The sequence below is a fragment of the Echiichthys vipera genome (assembly GCF_963691815.1).
Source record: "Echiichthys vipera genome assembly, chromosome: 2".
NCBI lineage: Eukaryota > Metazoa > Chordata > Actinopteri > Perciformes > Trachinidae > Echiichthys > Echiichthys vipera.
The window spans coordinates 10,629,763-10,655,372 of NC_139827.1; the positions used below are offsets into that span (position 1 = coordinate 10,629,763).

Here is a 25,610-nt window from a genome sequence, read left to right on the forward strand (position 1 = left end):
ACTTAGCAGAGCTTGTTTTGAGAAATAGATTTAGTCTTAATGTCCCTGGTAATGCATTGGATATGCCTAAAATGTAATGGCTTTGCATTAAATCTACAAATTGACTAAATATGGATATTGGAGAGTTTTAAAACATCTCAATCTAAAAACTATTTTTAACATACATAAACCTTTTGATAGGGGACCCTTACACGTGGTTATCAAAACAGTGATATTTTATATTCAAAAAATAAACTTCTTTTTGCTTTCATACATACTATGTAATGGTGAACAGAATAAGGTTTTACTGCCAAGTAGATATTCACTTATAATGAATTTGCCTCAACGTTTGGTGCATACAATAAGCATATAAAGAAGAAAGAAAAGTACTGCAAATGTCAACAACAGGACAAATACAGAATAGAGAAATTACAATAAAAATATGAAAAAGATACTGTAACAAATGTGGAAAATATAATTGACTAATTTCTGTATTGCAATTTCATATTTCTCACTGGTCAACACATATGCCGATAGATACTGATGCAGTATCTCAGGGAAGTAATATCCAATGATATTGTCCCAGCAATTCATCAGTCGGGCTGTAATACTCACACTGTACAGTTGCTCTGTCCATCTGTATTGACAGTAAACAGAATTTATAAATGTCTTATCAAACTACATTTGCTCATAAGTCAGTTTTGAATATAATAACTAACGATAACTAACAGTAACAATAACTAACAGCCCATCTTTCTCTGTAATTAAACAGGACAAACATATCAGAAGTGAGTGTATATGAGACAGGGAATATATGCACTGATTGCAAAAATTTCTGATCAAGGTGAATCTGATCATCTACCTTGATATAGCTTATAGATGATACTGTCCAGCCCCGCTGTGTGCACTTCAAGCCCTTTTCAGTTCTTTTAATATAATGGTAAACTGCTTTGAGAATGCTTGTTAATAAATTATCAGATATAATCTATTGTTTCTGACCTTTGGCGCTTATTACCATGACCTGGATGGTCTCATTTCCAGGAGAAGATAAATTGTAACTTACTCTAACTAAATCTCCCATTTAGCATGGCATGAGTAAGAACAGTACTATACAACAAGTGCTACTTACAGCACACGTCACTACCAATTCATACTTTTGATCTTTGACTAAACTGGTTAAAGTGTTGACTGTTATACTAGTATTATAATATTCAGTATAACATTATTATTTTACCATAGTTTGTATTATTTTTGTCCAACACTCTTTTCATTACTTTTTCCAGTGCCTCACACTTTGTATGCCAGAGAAGGAGACAAGTGTTTTGGATCCTACTTAAATTTGTCATCCTGCTCTGTGTCTCTCTGCTTATTGAATTTAAATAATCTCCTCTATAATTCTGTCATTCTCGTGTCTGTAAGCCTGGTGAAGCTATAAATCAGTTGAGTGCAAAGCCCCTCTCTCTTGGTTGGCCGACATCTTTATGGCTAGCCACATTGTGCTGCTACTGTACTGTGGGTCGTAAAAACCCAAGAATGTTTCACGGGTTTATCAGGAGAAAACACTGTAAAGAAGGGGAAAGTCTGCTCTGGCTTTGTGGTTGACTTTTGGGGGAACAAAAAGCTCTGTTGATTTATGCCCAGTCTGAAAACTGTGTGTGTTTGTGTCCTTTCAGTTCGCCACTGAGACAACCATCCTCAACGGCTAAAGTGTGCCTGGTTTGTGGAGACGAGGCATCAGGATGCCACTACGGTGTTGTGACATGCGGAAGCTGCAAAGTTTTCTTCAAAAGAGCCGTGGAAGGTATGGCATAAGATACTTTACTTTACTTTACTTACTACTTTTTTTTTTTTTAAGAAGATAGATGTCTTTTCTAGGGTGACTGGGAGAGCTTAACACAATGCAAATTAAGAAAACACAAGTAAATGAAAATAAAAACACTTTGTCTCCACTTTTACAAGACATGAATGACAATGCACACACAAGCAAACAGAAAAAAGTGGTACAACAATGTAACATGCAAGTAGTAGACTGACCAATATTTCCAGTAATGTCATAATCATGAAATCAGTGTTAAAACTTAAATCATTTGATTGCTCTTTCATTTTGTGTTGTCTTTGGTTTCAGTATGTTGAGTTCTTGCCCACTGTACTTTTCTTATAATGTTATAATGTTTTTTATAATGTTATAATGTAATGTCGAAACAAGAAAACACATCTGTTTTTACTGTTAAGAGGAGACATAGTATATTGTTTAAACTCTAATCCTAAAACTAATATTTGTATAACTGTACCAGAAAGCTACTACTACTGTTATTCAGCAACTTTATTTTACAGCAAAATTGGTTCTCACAAATCATTTCAAACAAAATAACCAATTATTGGTGGATATTCTTCTTAATTTACTGAGTTTGTGGGTTGTTCCTTATGCTAAGTATGTCTAAATTTGTGGTTCAAGCTTAGAGCTTTTCCAACTGTTATATGAGAAAATGTGCGTGGATATAGTAACTCTGCTTTCAGTCATTTTCCCATTTTTCCGATAATCACTTTTTACCTGATATAATAGAGTTTGAAAAGCTCATTCAGATGAAGCCTGTTGTTCCCATTTAGGCAATATACAGTGCTGATCAGCACTTTTTATTAACCAATAGACAATACTGCTTTTATTTGCACCACACTGTTTTATGCCATAACCTACTGTTTAGTCTCAGCAGACCTTGTACGTATTCATCTTTTTAAAAGATCATTAAAATGACCAAAAACATTTGGTACACTACATTTATAGCCTTTGAAGATGTTGAGTGGCACATCAGGAAAAAAACATCAGTGGGTAATTCTCCAGCAGCAGCCCTTTATATTATATTTAGCTCAGGGAAAATCACATAATGCGCTTTTCATTTTGTGCCTGTTGCCTGAGGCGTTGGCCTCACTCATTAAGATGAGTGTTTCAATGCAAAACACTCTTACAAACCCAGTGCAGGCAGAAATAAAACAAGCAAACAAGCCTGCCAGTCAGCCATCAGGCCCTCTAGGTGTTTTCCTGAGCGTTGGAGGAATAGCACTCATTCCCAATCAAATCATGCCTTAATTTGATGATATTTACACACCGTCATTATGGAGACCTGAAACCAGATTATGTGTCAGGGGTTATCAAATCAGACATGCCATTGTTCTTGCTCCAAGCATGGCCAGCAGAGAGCTGGCGGCGGATGCTAAAGATCTGACTTTGTGTGAGAGTATCAGTCAGGTGGGTTTGTGAAGAGCTCTGATCCCTATAGGCGTGTTATTATACTACTGAAACCCTATTTGTCTTTGTATTTAAATGGCATCCCACAAATGATCATTGATTGTGTGATGCCATTTAAATCTAATGCAGTGCTCTTTCCTTTTTGAGAATCTCTCTGTCTTTGATTGGAGATTCCTCTTGATTTTGCTCTTCCAAACAACTATGCACAGTATGACAGCGTAATAAGGGCAGCCCGTACAGTGGTGTGATGTCATCAAGGTTGCGTGCAATGTGTATGCCCTTCTGATGTGCAAAGGGAGCTGTTACCTTACTTGACCCTTCCACAGCTGCTGCTGAAGTGGAAAGAGAGGTAAGGTGGAGCGAGGCAAAGGATAGAAATAGTGGGAGAAGGATTTTGCAAAGTGAAGAGAGATAGAGGACATGGAAACAGATACAGCGAGGGAGGGGGGGAGGAAGGACAAAGAAAAAGTCAGACAGACAGAGAGATAAAGAGAGGAGGAGCAGAGAGAGGGAGTAAGAAACAGGGAGAGGGGTTGGAAAACGATGTGTCAGCAGTGAGAGCGAGAGAGGTGTAAGTTAGGACGGGAGAAGACGTTTTACTCCTCCCCTCTCCCAATATTTCCTCCTCCTTCTCCTCCTCTTTTCTCTCAAAGTTAAAAACTTAGACTTGGCGTGTGAGATATAAAAGAAGACTGCAGAGAGTGGGCATCTGTAGAAGGGGAATAATCCAGCTCATGCTTAATTTCTTTTGGCACCGCCTGCCTCGGGGGACAAAACTTTTCGGTCGGCTGTAGCTCATTAGACGACTAACTGGCTCACAGCCCTATACTACAGAGCTAGTTAGCATTCTGGAGTCATCAACAAATCAGATGAAATCCTCTGACTGTGGAGGGTCCCATTATTCAAGTCAGACCTTGTTAGGTATCTTTATTTTACATCACCTACACTTGGCACAATTGTTCGTAGAAGTCTACAATTTCAGGTTTACATTTAGACCATCTGTTTGTAATATCTAATGGCCACATGGGCATTTTACGGTCCAAATGTGTGCACCTAACAGTCCTCCTCAAGAGGAAAAATATTCATACCACTTAATTTTTGTGAAATCTACTAGAAGGCACAGCCAACTGTGCAGTGTGAAGTTTATAACCATGGTCCCAGGAAACATATAGACATAGTAATTTATGTGCACAGTACGGACTGGGATTTTTTTTTCCAAATGCTCTCAATTCATTCTTAAAGCTTCCACATGAATACAAGTGTATTTAATAAAAGAAGCATTCATCCACCTGCTTTCCAATTCCACAAGTCATCCAGTTTATGTTACACATGATGGCAGCTTCGCACTCACACATATTATTCACTGTCATATTCTTGTACATTAAACACACAGAAGGATAATACATTTTTTGAAGCTTACAAGTTTTGCAGTTGTATTGCTACTGTTGACTCAACTGTCACATGCAAACGTGCAGCCAATTTCTAGGCCCTGTTGAAATGAATGAATTCTTCAGTATTTCCTTTGCTGCAGTAAAATGCCCACCGACACAAAACAACAGTTTGTAAATATCTTCGCTAATGAAATGTGGAAATAGCTGAATGCATTCATGTGTGCTTCTCTCCTGCATCCACTCCACTAAAGACTAGTTTGTTGATACAAGACAGCTGCACTCAATAAACGGCTCCATGTGGAGCACATTTGAAGAGTTGAACGCTAGCTTATTATTCACATGTCATCAGTGGCTTGGCATGTGTGCTCTTTCCAATAATACTAGGTCCTGCTTTTAGCTTACTAGCTGTGTTTTTGCTGTTCTCTTATTGAACTGAGAGGTTTACAGAGACATTAGTCAACCTTGTTACGGCCTCACTGTCTTCTGTCATGTGATTGGGTCGTTGTTTCCATGGCACTGGTGTCAATCTCAAAGCCTATTCTTTGATACCGCCTCTGTGGGAGAGGTCATCTGAGGACAAGTCTCGCACTGTTTCTGCTTTTGACTGGCAGCTTTGCTGTCCAATGACATCTTTTTCAGCTCAGGCCAAGGGAATAAAGGTCTTCCTCCCATGCCAGAGTGAATGCTTCAGGTTGTGTGTGAGAGGCTCATGTAACAACGGCTGGAGTGAAGCCATTCAGCAGCGTTGCCCTCATTTCAGCTTCACAACATGTTTCACATCAGAACTTCTTTGATCAGAAACTGCACATAATATATAGGCGCAAACTAATCATGCACACATGCATGGACACCGATTCTTCATGAGGAGTATAGGAATTCAGGTGCACAGTATTAGAATTACAAAGCTTACTGTAAGTATGTGTGTGACCCACATTGCTAATAGGTATTTAGATTGGAGATTGCAGCCTGAGGAAGGGTCTATCTAATGCAACCTAGATACATTAACCATCACAGTCTGTGTGTGCATTTTACACCCTACCTGCTTTAAAAATAGACCCAAGGGCATACAATATATTAGGATACTACAATTGATTTTTTTTAACACAAAAAATCTGCCAGTTGTTTCTACTTAAATTCATCGATGAATTGTTTAGGCTGTAAAATGTTAAAATAAAAAACAGGAAATGTCCTTTGTACTTTTCCTGAAGCTACATCGGTATCTCCATATTGCTTGTTTTATTTGACCAAGACTCCAAAACACAAATGCCTTACATGTATAATGATGCAAAAGAGAGAAACTCAGAAAATCCTTACATGTGAAAAGCTAGAGCAAACAAAGTATTTTTTTGTATTTGCTTGATAAATGACTTAAATGCTGAATTATTTAACTTGCTGTTGATTATTATATCTCTTCTTCAAATGATTAATCAAATAATTAACTAAGCACTACAAAAAACAGTATTCAGAGCATTTTTTCTACACATGCAGCCTCAGTAGCCGTTAGGCTGTATGTTTGGTACACGTATGATGATATAACTCACTCATACATGTACACACTACTTCCTCTGTGCCCTCAGTTCCCCTGGCCTGGGCTGCCCTGCAGGCCTGATGGCTCTTCAGTGGATTTAATCTGACCTCCATCTCTTCCTGCTCCCTGGTGATACCTTTGTTCTTTGACATCAATGCAAAAATGATCCAGTGCAGCCAGTGGGTTACACCTTTTGTGTTTAACCAAATAAGCAGTGCCAATCTGATGGGCTTTATCGGTGTCTTCACTGATGATTGGTTATATAAAGATACAGTACTACAAGTGTTGTAGCAGTGAGTAATGGGGTACAGAGTAGTGTGCATTTCTGTTGTAACTCTATATTCTGAAAACAGTTAGCATTGACCACTTCTTGTGTTTTTCACCTCCAGTTGTAAGACCAAGCTAATGTTTTTCATATGTGTCAATTAATTAAGTATATAATGCCTTATGGATGAAAATACTGTAAGATACATTAGACTGTCAACATAACTGCTTTTATCATAAAGGCTACCATGGCTGGCTGCTTTTGTACATTAATAGACACCTCCAAATACTATATAGAGACCTAAATAATGACTCATTATGTACAAAAGCAACAGATAGTGAGAATCTTTGTGAGACACAAATGCACAGGACAACAGTTTTGAGATTTAGCAGATTATTATAGAAATACAGCGATTACCAAACAAAATAACTTTTGTTTACATTCTTTTCTCATCATATTTCACATTCTGTGCCCTCTTTTTTTATAATGATCCAGACAGGGAAACTTAAATGTGTAGAGCCCCATTCAACACAGCTGTTTGTGAGCTGTCCAAAGAAGTGGAGTAACAGTGTGATTTGCATACTGCTGGCCCAGTGGTAACAACAATTACATCTCTGAGAAGCCTGTTTTTTTTTTTTGGCTATGTAATTTAGGTTGCATAAATACCGATGACTGAGGATCACAGAATTGACCCAATGCTTTATGAGTGGATAATTAAATGGCATTGGTGAAATAGTTTTGAGCCTTTAGTTATATGCCATCTTGTGTCTGCAGGACTGGCTTGCAACTAATAAATCTGCAGCCACTACTAAATGCCATTCAGAGAGTCACAGTAGTATTGTTATTGATGTGGATCAGCTACTGTATCTGAGAGGCTATTTACACATTGGGCGCCTGACCACTTGGGTCTAGTGGCTATTCAAAACTCTTAGGCTAAAGGCTGTATTTTAGCAAAGGCCGTCTTTCTGTCTTTTGTTTGTTGAAGAGATGCACCGTAGCTATGCCAGTGGCAGGTGAACCACTGGGCAGATTACTTGTTAAAGTGGGGTCCCCATAGAGAGTATTTCCCTTTCAGAAAATGTCCTCATAACTGATGTACACTGGAGCTGACAGACAACAGAGACTACTCAGCGGGTTATTGCCAGATTGTGAGATCATTAGCTAAAAGTAGATGTGAGTGGACTCCATTAAAAAACTCTTAGAGTTGCCTTGTGTGCATTGTAGCAGACAGCAGTTTTTTAGAATGATGTCAAATTTAATACTGCATCTGAGGAATCTTTTATCTTTTTCATGGAGTATTAAATGAAAATATCTCGACAGGATTCAGATGTTATTACTTTTAAAACAGAAGTTGTGGTTTTCTGTGAGGATGTACATGAAAATATGAGTTGAAATTACTTCATAAATTAATAATTTTTAGATGAAGGAAGTTTTTTCTCAATTTTATAATGCTTCTCCCCAGGTAAGCCTGATAAAGTAGCATTCATCAGTAGCCCGTTACGTGTCGGGTTGATAAGCAAATGCACATATTCAGAGGTATAACGCTGTGCGAGGGTATGTGAGTGGCAACAGTGCATAAATAAACAACTTCTTTCCATTTTCAGATACACACAGAGTCACACACAGGGCTACAACTTCGCCTGTCTCAAAGTGTAGTTCACTCTAACAATTATTAACAAGATTCACGGGAATGAGCAAAACAGTTGACAGGAAGGCTCCAGAGTTTTCAGAATTGCCAATTGGGCCGACATATCCAAGCGACTGTATATGTGTGTGTGTGTGTGTGTGCGTGTGTGCATGTGTGTATGTGTGTGTGTGCGCATGTGTGTGTGTGTGTGTGTGCGTGTGCGTGCACAGGGGTGGGGGGTGGCATGCGTTGTGTTTCCTGTGTCGCAGTTTACTGTTTTTTAGAGCAAGAAAAATGGGCTTATGTAACGGTCATGTGATTTAGCCAGAAATAGTGGTGGGGCTACAGCTGCTGCCTCTCCTCCTGCAGCTCGGTTCCTTGGCTTTTGGCAGCAGCGAGACAGACACACTGCGCACTATTCCTGCTAGCTCAGAAAACAACTTCTGCTCAGTCCTACACACAAATACAAATACTGTACTGTAGATGCAACAAAGGCAATGCACATAATGTACATGTTTGAGAAAAATGCATATAAACAGTTTACAAGCTTTCATGCCAAAACAAAAGTCTATGCCAGAAATCTTGGATACTTCTGAAGAAATAAACGATACAAGACGAACATGCATGGATATACAGATGGATATGCATTGACCATGTGCATAAACACAGCCAAATACACCACCTGAGATGTTCAGGACACGCCAGTTTAACATCACCCCTAGGTGATGCACTGGGGTCATTGGGGTCACTACAGCACACTATACCACTCCATCTGGGTTGTGTTGTGATTTCCATGTGTGTATTTGTTTGTGAAATCAGATACAACATTTGCAGTTTTTTTCCCAGTTGCGGAGTGGAGCAGCTTTGGCTATGTGTGTGTATGAGCATGCATGTTGTGCGTGCGTTTGTATGTGTGTGTATGGGCGTGAGAGAGTGAATGACTGAATGTGTGCACGAGGATGAGCCTGCCTGTGTGTGGGCGTATGGCGCTCTGAGGCTGGCGGACGTGTGGAAAAATGGAAAAAAGAGGGATGGAGACGCAGGCACAGAGAAGGAGAAGAGTGGAGGAGGAGAGGAGCTGTACAGTGAAGAACTAGTGGAGCGAAAGGAAGCGCTCTGAAATGGGAGATCATTGGGTTTAGCTAAGGGCTAGGCAGGAGGCAGGAGGGATTCTCGCCATGTTAGCATCACTGTCAGGAATAGTCTAGCTGCAGCCAGTGTCCTGGTTCCAGCGAATATTAATACCCTCATGCCATATACTGTAAAATATACCATTAGTCATGCCTTGTAGAATGTGAGAACATAATAATCACAATTCCGATCATTTTCTCAGTGATAATCATGAAATGTAGATCTCTGATATTGCCAGACATTTCACGGATTTCTGTGTTGACCTACATTACAAACAGTCAACAGCAGAGACTCTACAGTAGAATCCAACATTTGCCTCTGTTCATGTAACCACATTTACACAAATGTTATTTCATATTTTTATTGCATAAGTTAGCCTCCTTTATCTAATTTTTTATTGCTCTATTCATATCTTTGCTGCACATCACTTTGAAAATATCACAGCTGCTGTTCTATGTCAAACTGCATGTACAATACGCCATGATGTTGTATCTTATCTTTCTGTAGGTCAGCACAACTACCTGTGTGCCGGGAGAAATGACTGTATCATTGACAAGATCCGAAGAAAAAACTGTCCGGCGTGTCGTGTACGGAAGTGTCTCCAGGCCGGGATGAACCTAGGAGGTGAGGAGTCACACCCTCATTACAGATTTGCTCTGACACGTATCTCAGATGTGACATTTGAGTCAGTCGCATTCTGCTTACAAGAAATGATAGATTTTGAAAAGTAGGTCTGGCTGTAGTCACAGGAGGCCTGAGGAGGCTGAGTCATAGGATGTTTGTGTGTATGTTTCTGCATCTAGTATATCTGAACACAATATGCATAATGCATATACAGGAGGTGTAGATCTACAGTACAGTACAATACAATACGATGCCAGTTGACAAAGCCTGCAGACAAGTTACAGTATTGTATTATGTGGAAAGACGGCACTGTAGTTGCGAGGGATTTGGAATTCAATTTATTCATTTTTTGCCACTGGCTTATTCCAATTCAGGGTTACAGTGGCATACACAAAGCTTGATAGGGTTTTCAGTCGATTAGAGTTATTAAAATTACAAATCCTAAGCTCTTTAAGAAAGCTAAAGTTAAACAGGAATGTTAATGTATAGAAACATTTGATAGAGCTGTTAAATGACTTGAGAAAACAAAGGTGGCCACAAGGAAAAAACCTGCACACATGCAGCTGCTGCTGATAGAGTGAATTTGTGAGTCTTTAAAATCAACCCAAAGTGAAATCTTCGCAACTTGGAATATGTATCTATAGCAGTGGGGAGATAATGAATGCCTATGGCAAAGTCCTCAGACTTTAGACTCAGACTAGCTGTTCTGATGTGCACTGTAGATTCCTTGACTTGCTGTCAAAATAAACCATTTACAGAAATGACTTGTTTTTCTTAATGATTATCACCTAATTCCTAATTATCATACCCTGTGAGATATGACACTATAACAAGCTTGCACCATTTTTTATGTTTTAAAATGTTGAGTGATTTTTTTCTATCCAGATATGAAATGAGATCAAAGTGTAAAAGCAGTGAATACTGAATATCTTAATCCTTATGATAATTCAACACATTAGACAGGATACTGTACAGTACTAGGCTACTGGTTTATGAAAAGTCTGTCATGTAAAATGCACTAGAACAGTCTGCTGACATGTCAAATCAAGTTTATTGTATTAGCCTAATATCACATAAACTATTTAAAAGGATTTACAAGCCCATAACACCAATTGCTCCCAACCTATGTTAAGCTTTTTACAGCTCGAGTTATTTATGCACCTAGCGATTGGTTTAGCAAAGATTTCAGTGGTGAAGTTCTTCTTTACACTTGGTTCAAGGCCGGTGAATTTCCTGGAACCAAGCCAAACCTTTGATAGTACACCATAAAATAAACAAACGGGCCCTGATTGGAAAAATCAATTCCACAAAAGACCTTTATGAAACATTTTCTGCACAGCGAATGTGTGAACGCTTAGATTTTATGGCCAATTTGACTAATATATATTTAAGTCAACAAAACAAATGTGGAATGGATGTATTGTTGAGTGAATACAGAGTTTTAACAAAGTCCATTTTCTTTGCTTCGGCATAATCCCTCTCCACATGCATATGTTCATACACAGAGAAGATTAGAGTGACAGTAATAAACCCACTCACAGCAGAGTAAGAGCACACAGGTGGATGCTAGGACGAAGGGGGGTCTTATTAAATGCTTTATGATCAGCAGTAGTGTTGAAGTGGTGCTTAGATGATGCATAGCAGGGCAGCGCAAAAAAGACGGGAACAAAAAGTAGTCTTAAGTAGACCAATTATTGTCAATCAATCACATATGTAGAACAATTGCATTCCCCTAAAACATACAAGAGGATGAGAGGCGACAGGGGAGAGACGCAAAAAACAACAACTGTGAAAACCACATCAGATACAGAGCCTGACATTATGTATACAGCTGTAAGTAATATCTGAGGTCCAGCCACCGTAGGATTACCCTCGGATAATGCGCCTCCAACAAGTTGATTAAAATAGATCCACCATGTGTCAATCATGTATAGACATGTCAACTTAGCAGCAGTTAAATATTACCTTAAGAATATTACAAACACAAAAACATGACTTGGAGTTAACACATCTCTTTCTATGGCAAATGTTAGGTAGTGTTGAAAAGCAGCAGATGATCATGAGTCATGAATAAAAGCTCAAGGTTGCCAACAAGTGTGTGGCTGTACGTTAAGAGTAGCATCAGTGTAACCCATTACATGGAAGTTCAGCTGTTTGGATCGGATTGTGATATCAAGACAAGTAAAGAAAGCTTTCAGATCCCCAAATGTAAAGAATACAAATACAACAAAAAAACACATTTCTGCGATGCTAGTTAAATATCAACTCGGTGGAGAGAAGTGGATGTGTTTACTATCCCCACGTTTGCTTTGAAGCCAATGTTAAGGGTAAATACTTTCAGTCATGTTTATACTCCTTCTGCCAATATACATGAGTATCATCTACTTAGACCTGGGCAGTGGTGGAAAGTAACTACAGTTAGTACATTTACACAAGCACTGTACTTTAGTACAGTTTGGAGGTACTTGTGCTTTGCTTGAGTAATTCCAATGTATGCCACTTTATACTTCTACTCCACTAAAATGTTGACAGCTGTAATTATTTTGCAAAACAAAATATAAATAAACTAAGCTATCCAACGTGTATGAATAATTAAAATTAGCTCCACATTTACCAGCTGCAAAATTAAAGTGATGAACACATTAATGCATTAATACTTATAATCCAGTTATATAATATGTGTGCCATTCCCATTATTCATACTGAGTACTTTTTTACTTTTATACAAATACACCAGCATTAATGTATTTCACTTTAATACAGTCATATAATTTAGTTTAAAGCTCAAAAAACTTCTTCTAATTATTAAACTGTATTTTATCCAATGCAAAAAAAAACAATAACATGATATCGACATTATGATCGGCCAAGCTGGCCTTTAAATATCGGCATTAGCCTTTGAAAAACTTATATCAGTTGACCACATTTTTGGGCCACCTAGAAAAAAATCTATTATAAATGTACGTTATATTTAGAATATTTTCATCACTTAACCTTGCCATCACCACATTTTACCTAACAGAACATAGTAGGTGCTGATCTACCGCTGCTTCACTTGATTAGTTTGTTAGTGTTGTTATGTAACTTTTGTGTTTTAAAGGGTTTAATAATTAATACAATTATGGATATGTAGCCTACTGTATACAACCCAACTTTCAAAAAATCCAAACTGTTCCTTTAAGTGAAATTTTTTCACTCTTGCTATTTTTACATTATTTTTGTAAAGATCTGAAACAATTTTACTCAGCCCAAATTAATAGATTATCATAGCATGATAGCACTTTCCAATTTCTGATTCACATCCTTCCCAGAAGTTAACTTTTTTCAGAGATAGCATATTTCGTTGAAAATTGGATCAGCGTATTACCCTATATATCTACATTTTGTTTTGTTTGTTTAATACCGGAACAGTATCTGTCACATTGTAATTATAACCTCAGATTATGAATGTAAGAAATAACACCACCAACAATCTGTTAATGAGGGCTGTTGTTTCCTCCACAGCACGAAAGTCCAAAAAGTTAGGAAAGCTGAAGGGTGTCAGCGAGGACCTGCAGGGCTCTAAGGATGGCCAAACTGCCACAGGTGGCGTTGGTGGCGGTTACCTGTCCTCAGAGAAGGAGCTTAACGCCAGTGCTGCCAATGCCCTGGTGCCCCATGGGCCTGGGGTGGTCTCACCTTTTCTGCCGCCCTCCATCTGCAGTGTGTTGGAGCTGATTGAGCCTGAAGAGGTGTTCTCTGGCTATGACAACACGCAGCCTGACACCACTGACCACCTGCTGTCCAGTCTCAACCGCCTGGCCGGAAAGCAGATGGTACGCATGGTGAAGTGGGCCAAAGTACTTCCAGGTTAGTGACCACTAGAGCAGTGGACTGAGTCCTAAATGCGGTTTAAGAGAGTTTTTTAAGCCAAAATGTGAAAGGAGTTGAAAATGTGCGTTCACAGATGCATGTAAAGCAAATAAGGTGTGTAAATCACTTTATGAAGGTTATATTTTATGGAGACATATTTTGGGTTGTACTTGTTGTCAGTTCCCCGCCATTATTTTAAAAGTCAATAAAAAAGCTCTGCAGTAAATTTATCTGAATAAAATAGCCTGTAAATCCAATTAATTTTATATTTTCAGTGAAATACAAAGTCTTTTACCTGTACATTTTTACATCTATGATATTATATTGATAATGACTTTATTGTTGACAAACAATTGAAATTAAGTTAGTTTTATTTATGGATATGTGAGTTGACTGGGGTTTTAATGAAGATTACATGCCTACATCTTCACTTTTGATCTCGACATTTAGAGAATGCAACACTGCTGGTTTTGTCAGGGCACACAACAATTTTAATTTCAGATATTAGGCCAGGAAATGATCTTGTAAAGCTTCGACAAGATTAGGAAGAGAATCCTATTTTACCATTAAAACGAATCAAGATTAAGATTTTCAAACAGAACTCATTTACATCATCCTCGTTGAACAGAAGATCCGATGTCTATCTCATTAATGTTTTACCCATAAACCACCGCACTGGAAGAAAAAACAAGTGTTTGAAAAGGGATAAACAAGTTCCCTTAAAATGCCAGTCAGTGGGAGACATATTAAAAGATGCCTCACAGGTAGCTCTTTGAGGCTGTTTAATTTGCTGTATTGCAAATATTTGATACCTCCACGGTGTCTGCTTGCCATATCCGGACATATAAATAGAAGGGGAGGCAGACAGAAGGGTCAAAATGAGTACCTTCGACTTCCAGATATGCCCCTGCCTGCATTCAGCTTATATTTGGATGTGACAGGTCTAACACACATGGAACAATATTGTCAGTACCAGCACTATATTTGCAGGGGTGTCAGACTGGTTTGTCCATGGGAGCACATACTTTTTTGATTTCTAGGTACCTTTAACATTGTCTAAAAGGAGTAAAAATTACAGACATCAATCTCTACTATCAGCCAGCTCTGTACTGAACACACATTGGCAAGCCAGGCATTTGACATACCTTTCCTACAAATATATTTTTTCTAATTATTGTACTTTGCAAATTGACACGCATATTGTCTAAAATAGTCCCTAAGCTTTTATAAGTCATTTGTGTGTCCTCAGTTGGCCTATGTTTTGCATGAGGGGGATTTTCTTGCCAGAGTTTGATTGAAAGTTTGGCAGGTTTCCTATTCAACTCTATTTTTGGCGCTCCATAGACAACACGCCAATAACTGGAGGCCTTGTGGGATTTGCATGAAACAAGAATGGGTGAATGCTTCTCAGTGGTTATCGTGTCTAAACAAATATTGCCACGAAAAAGCACACCGCAAAGATTCACGCTAATGCTCGTGAACATACACACGGGTACACACACACAGCTACATAAATGCCTGTTTGGTTGGTGCTTAATTCCAATTGCTTGAAATCAATGTGTGAGTGTTTTCAGCTTGTGCTTTTTTCTCATCAGCTTCATCCGTGTCTGTTTTGTCTCTGTTTTTGTGTGTTAGGTTTCCGGAGCCTGCCCATTGAGGACCAAATCACCCTGATCCAATACTCATGGATGTGTCTGTCCTCCTTTTGCCTCAGCTGGCGCTCCTACAAACACACCAATGGACAGATGCTCTACTTTGCCCCTGACCTCATCTTTAACGAGTAGGTCTACACTTCCATATCTGCACTATACCACACACATCTTGCTGACATTTAGCAGTGGCCCAGATATTAAATATTTTTTTGTAATACATTATTTATATGATCTTCTTTTCAAAATGTAAGCAAGAGAGGGGGTCACCCCAGTACCATTTTAGCCTGTACCAAACACAAAAATAGAATATTTGTAATATTGTAAAATACATTTATGTCCTGCATGATTACAAAAAAATAAACATGTTCATTTCAGATGTTGCATTGAATATAGAATAAGTAGATACAGTAATTGTTTGTAAAGTTAAGGTATGTCTGTTTATGTTTAGTAGCTTCTGCTCATCAGATGCAAATTTATGCATGAACATACATTTCATGAGTGGAAGGTTGAGAGTAAGGAGTGTATTTTCCTGCTGTGCTATTTTGAGCGTTACATTAACATACCTTAAAACTATTCAAAGGATCGAAATAAGCTTTTTTTGGCAATCATGTTGTTTTTAGGAAGTCATGGGGCACAATGTCATAATCTTTCACCTGATTTCTGGCACTTCACAAGAAAATACTGAGTACTTGTACTTCTTGATGGTTCCTTAATTGCGTCAGGCACAGGCGATCAAAGCCTAGCAAGGGCAGTCAATGGTCCACTTGATCTGTGTTAATATGTTTGAACAGGAGAGCGAGTGGAAGGGAAGTGTATGTGGGCCTTTTCTCGTTGGAGCGGTGGTGCAGGGCTGCTGATGAATTGAATGTAATAGAATTAATCAAAAATGAGAATAGCAGCCTCTGTAGGCAGCCTGCTGTAGAGGAGCAGGTTCAGTCAGGGGCAGGTTTAAAAGCTCCAACTAATAGCTTGTGTAAGTCAATGTCAGTGGGTCAGTTTGTCCCAAATAAACACATAAATGCCATTGTGCAACACAGCTTCAGGCTCTGTGAGCCTGTGTTGTATCACTGTGAGCTTAGTACAGTTGGTAAAGCATTAGATTGCCACACCAGAGATCCTCTGATCCTCTAATCAATTTAGTGCCAAGTGGATCATAGTTTATTAAGAATTATGTGTTTCCTTCTGTGAGATGACAGAACAGTTTTTGGAGAAAATATTATTTTGTGATATAGACTTAAAGGGAGCATTTTGTTAGCCTCCGTTCACAGATGTACATCGCTAAGCTTTAATGTCGTCACTCCTGCCTGCTTCTCCAAACTGGGGTCGTGCTGACCACCATCTACTGTAGATAGGTAATACACTATACCTTTAACAACTCCACTTCAAATAATCTGAACAATCCTTTAATGGATAGCATCATATAACAAGTTCAGTTTGGAATTAGTTCTAACATTGATATTACACATGCATGTATATGATAAATGAATATGTAAGGTTACCAGAGAAATTAAGATATCTTTTTTACTGCACAGTATGCTGCCATCGGTGCATATGATGCATTTATGGCCCATTGACAGATGGGCCTGGTGCTAAGCTTGACAGAGGAGATGAGATGTAGACCGGTTGGAGATTGATGTTTGTGGCTTGGATGTTGGTCACATGCTTGCTGCTCTGTAAGAGGCAGCCTAGATGTCACTAGCATCTCCACTGTGTTTGTTTGGGCCTCCTGTTATGAGGGGGAGGTGTGGTGCTTGCTTGTTGTTAACATACAGTACTATGTTTTGTTTTTTCATTTATAATTCTGTGGATAAAACTGGTCCATAACTTTGCTGATTCCACTCAGTCTTTAGGGGTACTGGACAGTGTACACTTGTTTCCATAGCTACTTAGTGCTTATTGACCCACGGCATTAAGGCCTTTGTTGAATAGACTGTCCACTCACTCAGCTATTAGGGTGGTATCTGTCACTGATTGAGCGTAAATACAGCAAAGACAGTTGTGCATTTTACACTAAAGACAAAGCAAGCCTGCGTAATCTGTGTCATTAAGTCTTTAATGTGCAAACAGATAAACAAACCTATTTCCTTAAAAGTTCCAGGAACTCACTCAAGATTCAATTAATGTTCATGTTTGACAGTCATCAGTTATCTACTATGTCTAAAGATAGAAATGAACTGCAACATATATTAGTAATGCTCCTAAAGCATTAAATAATAATATGCTGTGTATGTGTGTATGTGTGTGTGTGTGTGCATGTGTGCGTATATTAGGGAGGCAGCTGTCGCATCTATTTGTAATTGACTATTCTACCGATTATTCCATCGATTAATCGAGTAATCCGATAAAAAATAAATATATATAAATTTGCGTAAAAATATATTATGTCTAGGGTAGGCCTATTTGGTGTGTGTGTGTGTGTGTGTGTGTGTGTGTGTGTGTGTGTGTGTGTGTGTGTGTGTGTGTGTGTGTGTGTGTGTGTGTGTGTGTGTGTGTGTGTGTGCGCGCGCGCGTGCGTGCGTGCGTGTTTGAGTGTGCACATGAGTGTGAGGGGGAGAGAGAGAGAGAGAGACGAGAGGTGTGTGTGTTACAGGCAATACACTCGCAATTTACCATGAATAAGTTTACTATTTAAACAGTTCAAAGCATAAAATTCTACCTGACGGATGTGTTTACTCAAACAGGTTTCAAAGATAAATAGATCTATTTAGAAAATGAATGAGAGATATATTATCAGGAAGAGCGACTCGCTCTCTTCCTGTTTACCGTAACAACAAGCAACGAACAAAACACCACTGACACAATTACTCAAACTAAATTATAATGACTGATCAGATAGATCAGGTAGGTGACGTTATGTTTAACATTCATGGAAAACTAAACATAGAGGCATTCACAAGAACAGCTAACGTTACGCATTCTCTTCCTGTTTCTCCGTAACTACGGCAACATCCCTCCTTAAACCGGAACAGCGGTGCTCAGTGAATTGGCGTTAACAACGGACTGCCTTTGGCTCAGACGCTGAAACATCAATGTCGTGCTGTTGTGGTATAACAGTTCTAGTTAACAGTGGACACACTGCACCTTTTGGCTTCTTTTTCAAGTGTGAAATCATCCCAAACGTATTCTCTGACTTTCCCGGATGTAGTGTTGTGCATCTGCAAATACAGTCCATGTGGATTGGAACAATGATCCCTGCGCTGAACAGGCCCAACGCACATGATAGGAATTAAGCGACTCATCGAGGCAGAGATGTTGCCTTGATACATTTTTGTAATCGAGTTACTCGCGTAATTGTTTTCAGCCCTTATTTCAGCCCTTATATATATATACACCGTATATAACTAACTATATATCTTTATTATTACTTTAACATGATATTTCACTGCAAAAAAACAGTTACTAATTGTGATGTCAGTTAGATTTCAAGTGATTTTTTTTGTACATACTTTTCTGAACAATTTTTTTTTCCAGCCAAAGGTGAATCTGAACTTTCCTTTCTCCTCAGTTCTGAGTTCCTTCCTCAATCTTTTACCATAGAAACCATAGAGTTCAAGACTGAGAGAGAAACAGAGTGAGAGCGAGACAGAGATGAGAAAGAGAGAGGGAGAAGGTGGGAAGGAGAGATTTCTGCCAGTTTTTTTCTTTCCGCCCCAAAACCAGCAGCTCATTTTGGGCAGTGATTCAGCAAAATTGATTTCAGGAAGAGAGTGTGATAGAGAGGGAGAGAAAACGTGTGGAGACTTTTAGAAACTCCAGCCCAAAGTTGTATCAAATGATGTTATGCTGCACTTTATGAAACTGCTCACATACACAGTGTTGCTCAGCAGGGAAACAGGTTTGCTCCTCTCCCAGGCGTTAATCAGTTATTTAGTCGGGCCAACAGACACAGCTGTACAGTAAATACTGTAAAATGTGCATTATGCTTCAATGGGAATATTATGAACTTGTTCTCAATCAGTGACTTCTGGTCTCCTCTGCAAAATGTTTACACTAGTTGCCATCAGAATCAAGTCTCCGCTGTAATGATGCACTGTCACTGTATTGTGGGTAAAACTCCAACCTCTTTCAAGTCAAGCCTCTCCACTTGTATTTAATTACTGTAGTCTTGACATGTGAATGTGATTTATAGCAAAGAGAAGTGCTATCTAAAGCCAGAGATTCCCCTGAATCTGTGGCATCTGCACAGCACATTTCTGATTGGCTCATGCTTTATCCCTACTAATGTCTCTTTCCTGTTTTTGTGAACTCTGTGATGTAACTGAGATTATTTTGCTGATAAAATGTGTGTGAGGGTGAAGGGGAGTGAGGAAATGCAGCATGCGCAAATGCGTTGTATGGTTAATGATGTATTTTCGACATATCTATGATGCATATGAATCTGTTTAGTAAGCATGTGCATCCTCATGTGCTAAACATATGTTCATGTGTGTCTCCTTTCTGTCAATATTAATATGTTGGAAATTACACATCCTTAAGAATGTTTCTATGATGACTAAGGTTTGATACGGGGTCCTTCGAAGGATGCCACAGCCTTAGAAGAGTGGTGCATCTGTGCTGTGATACTGTATGCAGTGCTCTGCAATCTGGGGGGATTTGGTATTCTGCTCTTAGCCCAGAGTAGCAGTATCCTCCTCTGCACTGTGTGGAAATATTGTTTCACTGGGCTGTACTAGTGTGCTAGGAATAAAGTTGGGATGTGAATGAGTGAGCTACATAAAATTGTGACATAAAATCAGAATGAGTATGAATAAATTAGTCTGTGTAGTAATGAGGATAGATTGTAACTAATGCTAATACAGAAGTTCTCAAAGAAATACCTCTTTTTGTGAAGCTTAAATAATGTTTTTGTTGTCACATTCTTCTCCCTCCTCCCTCTCTTTCTCCAGAGACCGCATGCAGCAGTCAGCCATGTACGATCTGTGTCTGGGCATGAGGCAGGTGAGCCAGGAGTTTGTACGACTGCAGCTAACCTACGACGAGTTCCTCTCCATGAAGGTCCTTCTGCTTCTCAGCACAGGTAAGCAGTGAGCTACAGGCCCTACAAGAGCCCTTATTTATTCATTATATACCCTTCCGCTCACACTGCTCACTACAAATTACCAACTGTATAATGAAATGTAATTTGGAAATATTTTATTTTAAAAAACATTATGTAGCCAAGATCAATTCCAAGCAAAAATCATTTGAAATTGCAGGCTAGCCATAACTCAAATCGACTAACAGACAATAACATTAAAACTGTAAATGTAAAATAATGAATTTACTGGTTGTAAGGCGTACAGACTGGAGACACTACTAAAAGAGGCTACTGTTCAGGCTGCTCTTCAGTACCACATTCGACCACATGACTGAACTGTAGTGTCCCAGTTAAAGCTGACCATGCAGACATTATTTTTTGTAAGTAACCTCACAACATTGAGAGGTTAATGCTCCTTTCTTGCTGCATTCAGCGTCAACACAACAGTTTTGGGATCAGGAGATCATGATGGCCAGGTTTCTGGACTCTCTGGCAGGGAGCTGATCATATTAATGGAACTCAATCCTACGCATTGTGACTTACGACGTGTCCTAACAGCTTGCGACCGTCCGACAGTCTTTGTCCATACTTGTTCACAGAATGTGTGGAACAAGCTGTAAAATATGCCCCTGAAAAACAGGTAAATTTCCCATGCACCAGCGGACTCCCAATGTGTTGTGTAACAAGGAGCCAGCGGCGTCCCTTCACAGAGGCTTCCATTTCTCCAAAGCGCCGTCCTGCCACACATGTGTGCGTGCACGCGCACGCACATACACACATGCAGTGACACTCATTTCCTTCCTCTGAGTCTCCTCTGGCTTGACTTTATCCGGCACTGTTTAGCTACAACGTCATTTATTTATTTTTTTGCAGTAAAATGAGGAAGTCTCGTTTAGATAACGCCTCTTTCAAATAGAAAACAATGTAATCAAAGGGATTTTCATCCACTCATGTCGCATGCTGTTAGGACACAGTGTTACGCTGCACCCTGACTCAACTTTTATTGTAGTGCAGTTGAAAGCAGGATTCATCAGAATCAACAGTGCTGATGTTGTAAGTCCACTGATAATCTGTGGTTTATTGTATACAGTATCTGTGTGTTTGTCTGCTTTAAATGGTGTGATGCCTTTTATGGCCTGAACCACCTTAGATCCACACCCATATTCCTCAGACCTCCCAAATAGGAATTGTATTGATAAGGTGTATTGTGATCTATTCCATCAACACACATTTGTGACGGTGGTTTTTGGCAGTGTTGGTACCCATCTCCCTGCACCCACGACTGTGCTTTTTAAAAGTCTGTTAGATTATCAATCCTGGTAATCCCTTAACGCACATAACAAGTGTGGAAATAGACTTGAATTTGCATGCGCCTGTTTTTGTAGCAACATACAGTATATGTAAATGAAAAAGGGAGCACTTTCTTAATGTTTCCATTCTATGAGCGAAGCGTAGTCTGTATTTTATCTTTTTTTCTTTCTTTTTTTTATTGCCCATGGATAAAAAAATAAATACATTTATCACTCACTAAAGAAGGTTCCGCCGTGTTGTCACTCTCTGCCAAACTGTGCCCACAGGCACTGCAGCTTCCATTAGATGATGTGTTGGACGAAGTTGCTCAGTTGGAAACTGAAAGCACTGGTTTTTCCACCACCTCAACACCCTGTGAGCTGCTGTCAGTTCAATAGTAACAGTTAAAGATTCCGTGATGGCAGCTGTGTCATAACCACACCGGTCACACCCAGTCATAGCTATTAAAACACATCACCTTAAGCTTAAAACTACACTGGCACATGCCAGACCTGCTGCAGTCATGTATTTTTGCATACGTCAATGTAGGGCCCTTATCTGTGTGTTTTTTTGTGTCAATAGATGTTCGATATTTAGAGAAAGAGGGAGGTGAGGTTGTGTGTGTGTGTGTGTGTGTGTGTGTGTGTGTGTGTGTGTGTGTGTGTGTGTGTGTATGTGTGTGTGTGTGTGTGTGTGTGTGTGTGTATGTGTGTGTGTGTGTGTGTGTGTGTGTGTGTGTGTGTGTGTGTGTGTGTGTGTGTGTGTGTGTGTGTGTGTGTGTGTGTGGGGGGGGGGGGGGTGCTGGCCAGACTTCAGACTCTTTGAACTTCACCATCAGTGCCAATCAGTGGAAATATTCATTGGCAGAATATTTATTTTTCACTTACTGAGGCCTCTGAAAGTGATGTGTGAATGTCAGACTCAACCATGGTAAACTTCATCCAAGCATCACAAGTTCTTCAATTTTACATTTACATTTCCGCTGGTTAACTGACACCATTATCCAGAATGAGTTATAATGAGTGCAACCATAGAGGAAGCTTACAGTTCTGTATCAGACTATGTGTAGCAGGTATGTCAGTGGACCTAATTATGTATGATTGATGACACTGATGAATGATGAGCTGGATTGTGTGTTACAGTGGAAACTGGCACTTTCAAAAAATACTTGACAGGTGATTGGATGAGGCATCTATCAGCGTCTTATCATTGCTTACTTTACCTACTAACCAATCAGATCAACGGACCAAAGTCAGTCAGGACATGAAGCAATACTCTCCAGTTCTGATGTAACTGGTAAACATACAATATATCCCTGACCAATGGCATCAGGTTGGTTAAGATTCATAGTACAGTGGCATATGAAAGAGTTGGAGTGAACGCATTTCCCCTGACATATACTTGTTGTTTAGTCATCTGGAAGCTGGGGAGCTCCAGCTGGGCTTCAGCTATTGGATGCTGAGAGAGATGAGGAAGAGAGAGAGAACACAGAGGGGAAGAGCAACCAAGAGGGAAAAGGGAGATTTAAAGAGTGAAATCAGACAAATGTTGACAGTGAAAGCTTGTGTTGGTGGGAAAGAGACAGGTGCATAGCTATGGGGAGAAATAGAGGGAATACAAAGATGGTAGTGGGGGTTGGCAGAGCTGGTCCTTCTGTTGCTGTGGCCTCCCTCTCCTCTCCTTGCTGGTCCTCTGGAGGTTTTCCAGAGAGCCCTGCTGTACTTAATAAAGGCCAGTCAAGCACCAGGCAATGCTCCAAGACCTGCTATTTTTCTTTACTTCCTTCAAACCCAGGGCTGGAATTTTGAAGGAACGGATAAAAGAAGCTGGAATACAGAATTGAAACAGGGAATGTAGGGCTCTCAGTCAGCTCTAGTTATTGGATTTAGTCAAAATATAGCAGTAAAATATGTAAAGAGAAGTGGAAGAAAGTAATCACCCAGTGCTCCGTTTCTTATGTGCAGCAGACATTTTCTGCACCTGTGAGCAGCTACTGCACTGTATGGTAAAATACTTTTTTATAAAAGCGGCCCGTCTCTTTTCTGAGGCGCTGTAGGAAGCTCTCTTCGTTACAGTCATTCAGAGGTAATTCTAGGGTCTCGTGGAAGGAGTAGCGGCAGAAATGTTTACAGAGGAGTTGTCAGAACTTGTCAGCTGAGCAAGTACTACGGAGACACTGTGTGTGTGTGTGTGTGTGTGTGTGTGTGTGTGTGTGTGTGTGTGTGTGTGTGTGTGTGTGTGTGTGTGTGTGTGTGTGTGTGTGTGTGTGTGTGTGTGTGTGTGTGTGTGTGTGTGTGTGTGTGTGTGTGTGTGTGTGTGTGTGTGCGCCTTTGGGCTGGTTTGAAAAATGTTGTGTTACATAGAGAAAGCGTGAACAAGCGAAAGAGAGAGAGGGAAAGAGGGATAAAGAGAAATGAGAGAAGGGCTGTTATTCCGCTGTGACCTTGCCTAAGGTTTCATTGAGCCTGCGGTGTCTCATGACCCTGTTTGGATTTGGTACAGGAGCACTGGCCTGCTAAAGCCAGTGACACTACTCACCTCTACACAGACGTAGATAGTATTCCTAGATTATCTCAATCATTTGTTCTCTTACAAAACAGCCTCATTACAAGTGTATTAATTACGCCAAAGCCTTATCATTTTTGAAATACTGTAATCATTTTTTCATTTGAACCAGCCATTACTCTTCTTCTTTGTGATGTTTGGATTAAAATTTTACGTTAGATAAAATCCAAGTTGAAGCTTCACTGTAGTCAAGCTCAGGGCTAGTTGTAGAATTCCCTAATGAAAAGTGTCGGGTATTAAATCTAAACAGAGAGCCACACTGTCAGTTCGGTATGTACCAGCGACCCAGAGCAGGAAGCTGCATGTCCTTTAGCGACACACGTGCTAATAGCATCTCCTAGCTGCATGAGTTATGTTTGCCTCTTTATGTTACATGCATTGGAAAAAGAGCTTTACTTGGCTCTTGATATACATAATAGTGCAGGTTCATGAAATATGGCCTAGTTAAGTTCTATACCTGCAGCAAACACCAGTTTGACACCCATTACGGTGGTATAAATGTCCTATTTTGGGGGCGGTCATAGTAACACCCCTAAATGCCAGGTTTAGTTCTAATCAGGGCGTATGTGGGTCAGTGGGAGGAAAACAAAGGGTCTGAATGCGGCCCTGGGTTTTAGCACATTCTCATCATGTCAGCCATGAAATAAAGCAAACAAATCACAAACACTGCACCAGGGTCCAGTCTGTTTTAATATCTGCTTTCTTCAGCTTCATGTTTGTCATGCTTGAAGATGATTGGGCATCCAACTACGGTGAAGAGAATTTCATAGAAAGAGGCAGAACGACAAAAAGAGACGATGTGATGAAGCCAGACAAACACACAATCTCAGATTTATTGACCTGCAATGATCTGTTCTCAAAACGATACAATAATAACTGACAAGAAGCAGACTTTTGCTTATGGCTATTCATTCTGCAGAACTCAAAACAGGTCCAGTTTCTGCTTTTGTGTATGTGTTGCTCGTGGTCACTCAAACGCACTGAAGAAAGCGCATGATTTATTTTTTAAAAGGATGTCATTTGAACCATTAGGGCTCAAAATTTTACATTCTGCTGTAAAAGATATTTTTGTAACGTTTTAAAAACACTATAAAAATTAACGAGGTGTTAATACTGTACCATCACCTCTTCTCGACATGTTTAAGCATGCTGTGAACGCAGAAGAGGCCAAGAACAATTTCACAGCAGATATTTTGACATAGTAGCAAGAGCAGTGTATTTAACGTTAATGAAGGCTGCATTTAGAGGTGGACGCAGTTCTGATCAGGACCTCAATAAAATCAGTTTTTAATCAACATTTTGGGTCCAATTATCGATTTTCTTAGTAGTTAGTAGTAAGCAGGATAATGTAGAGACCCCTTAACGTTTCACATGACCCTATCAGGCTTTAATTCAAAATAATGACCTGCTCACTTTACATTATCCCTTACTTATTGCACCTGTGC

At 39.5% G+C, this 25,610-nt stretch overlaps 1 protein-coding gene across 1 annotated transcript in view; it reads left to right on the plus strand.

The window, feature by feature from the left end:
* Positions 1 to 25,610, plus strand: part of nr3c2 (nuclear receptor subfamily 3, group C, member 2) — an 84,432-nt gene that overhangs the window by 48,541 nt on the left and 10,281 nt on the right. Inside the window, exons 3-7 of the mRNA XM_083923617.1 lie at positions 1,653 to 1,780; positions 9,673 to 9,789; positions 13,294 to 13,638; positions 15,277 to 15,421; positions 20,180 to 20,310. Of these exons, the coding sequence (XP_083779743.1) occupies positions 1,653 to 1,780; positions 9,673 to 9,789; positions 13,294 to 13,638; positions 15,277 to 15,421; positions 20,180 to 20,310 (866 nt within the window). The remainder of the gene's footprint in view (positions 1 to 1,652; positions 1,781 to 9,672; positions 9,790 to 13,293; positions 13,639 to 15,276; positions 15,422 to 20,179; positions 20,311 to 25,610) is intronic.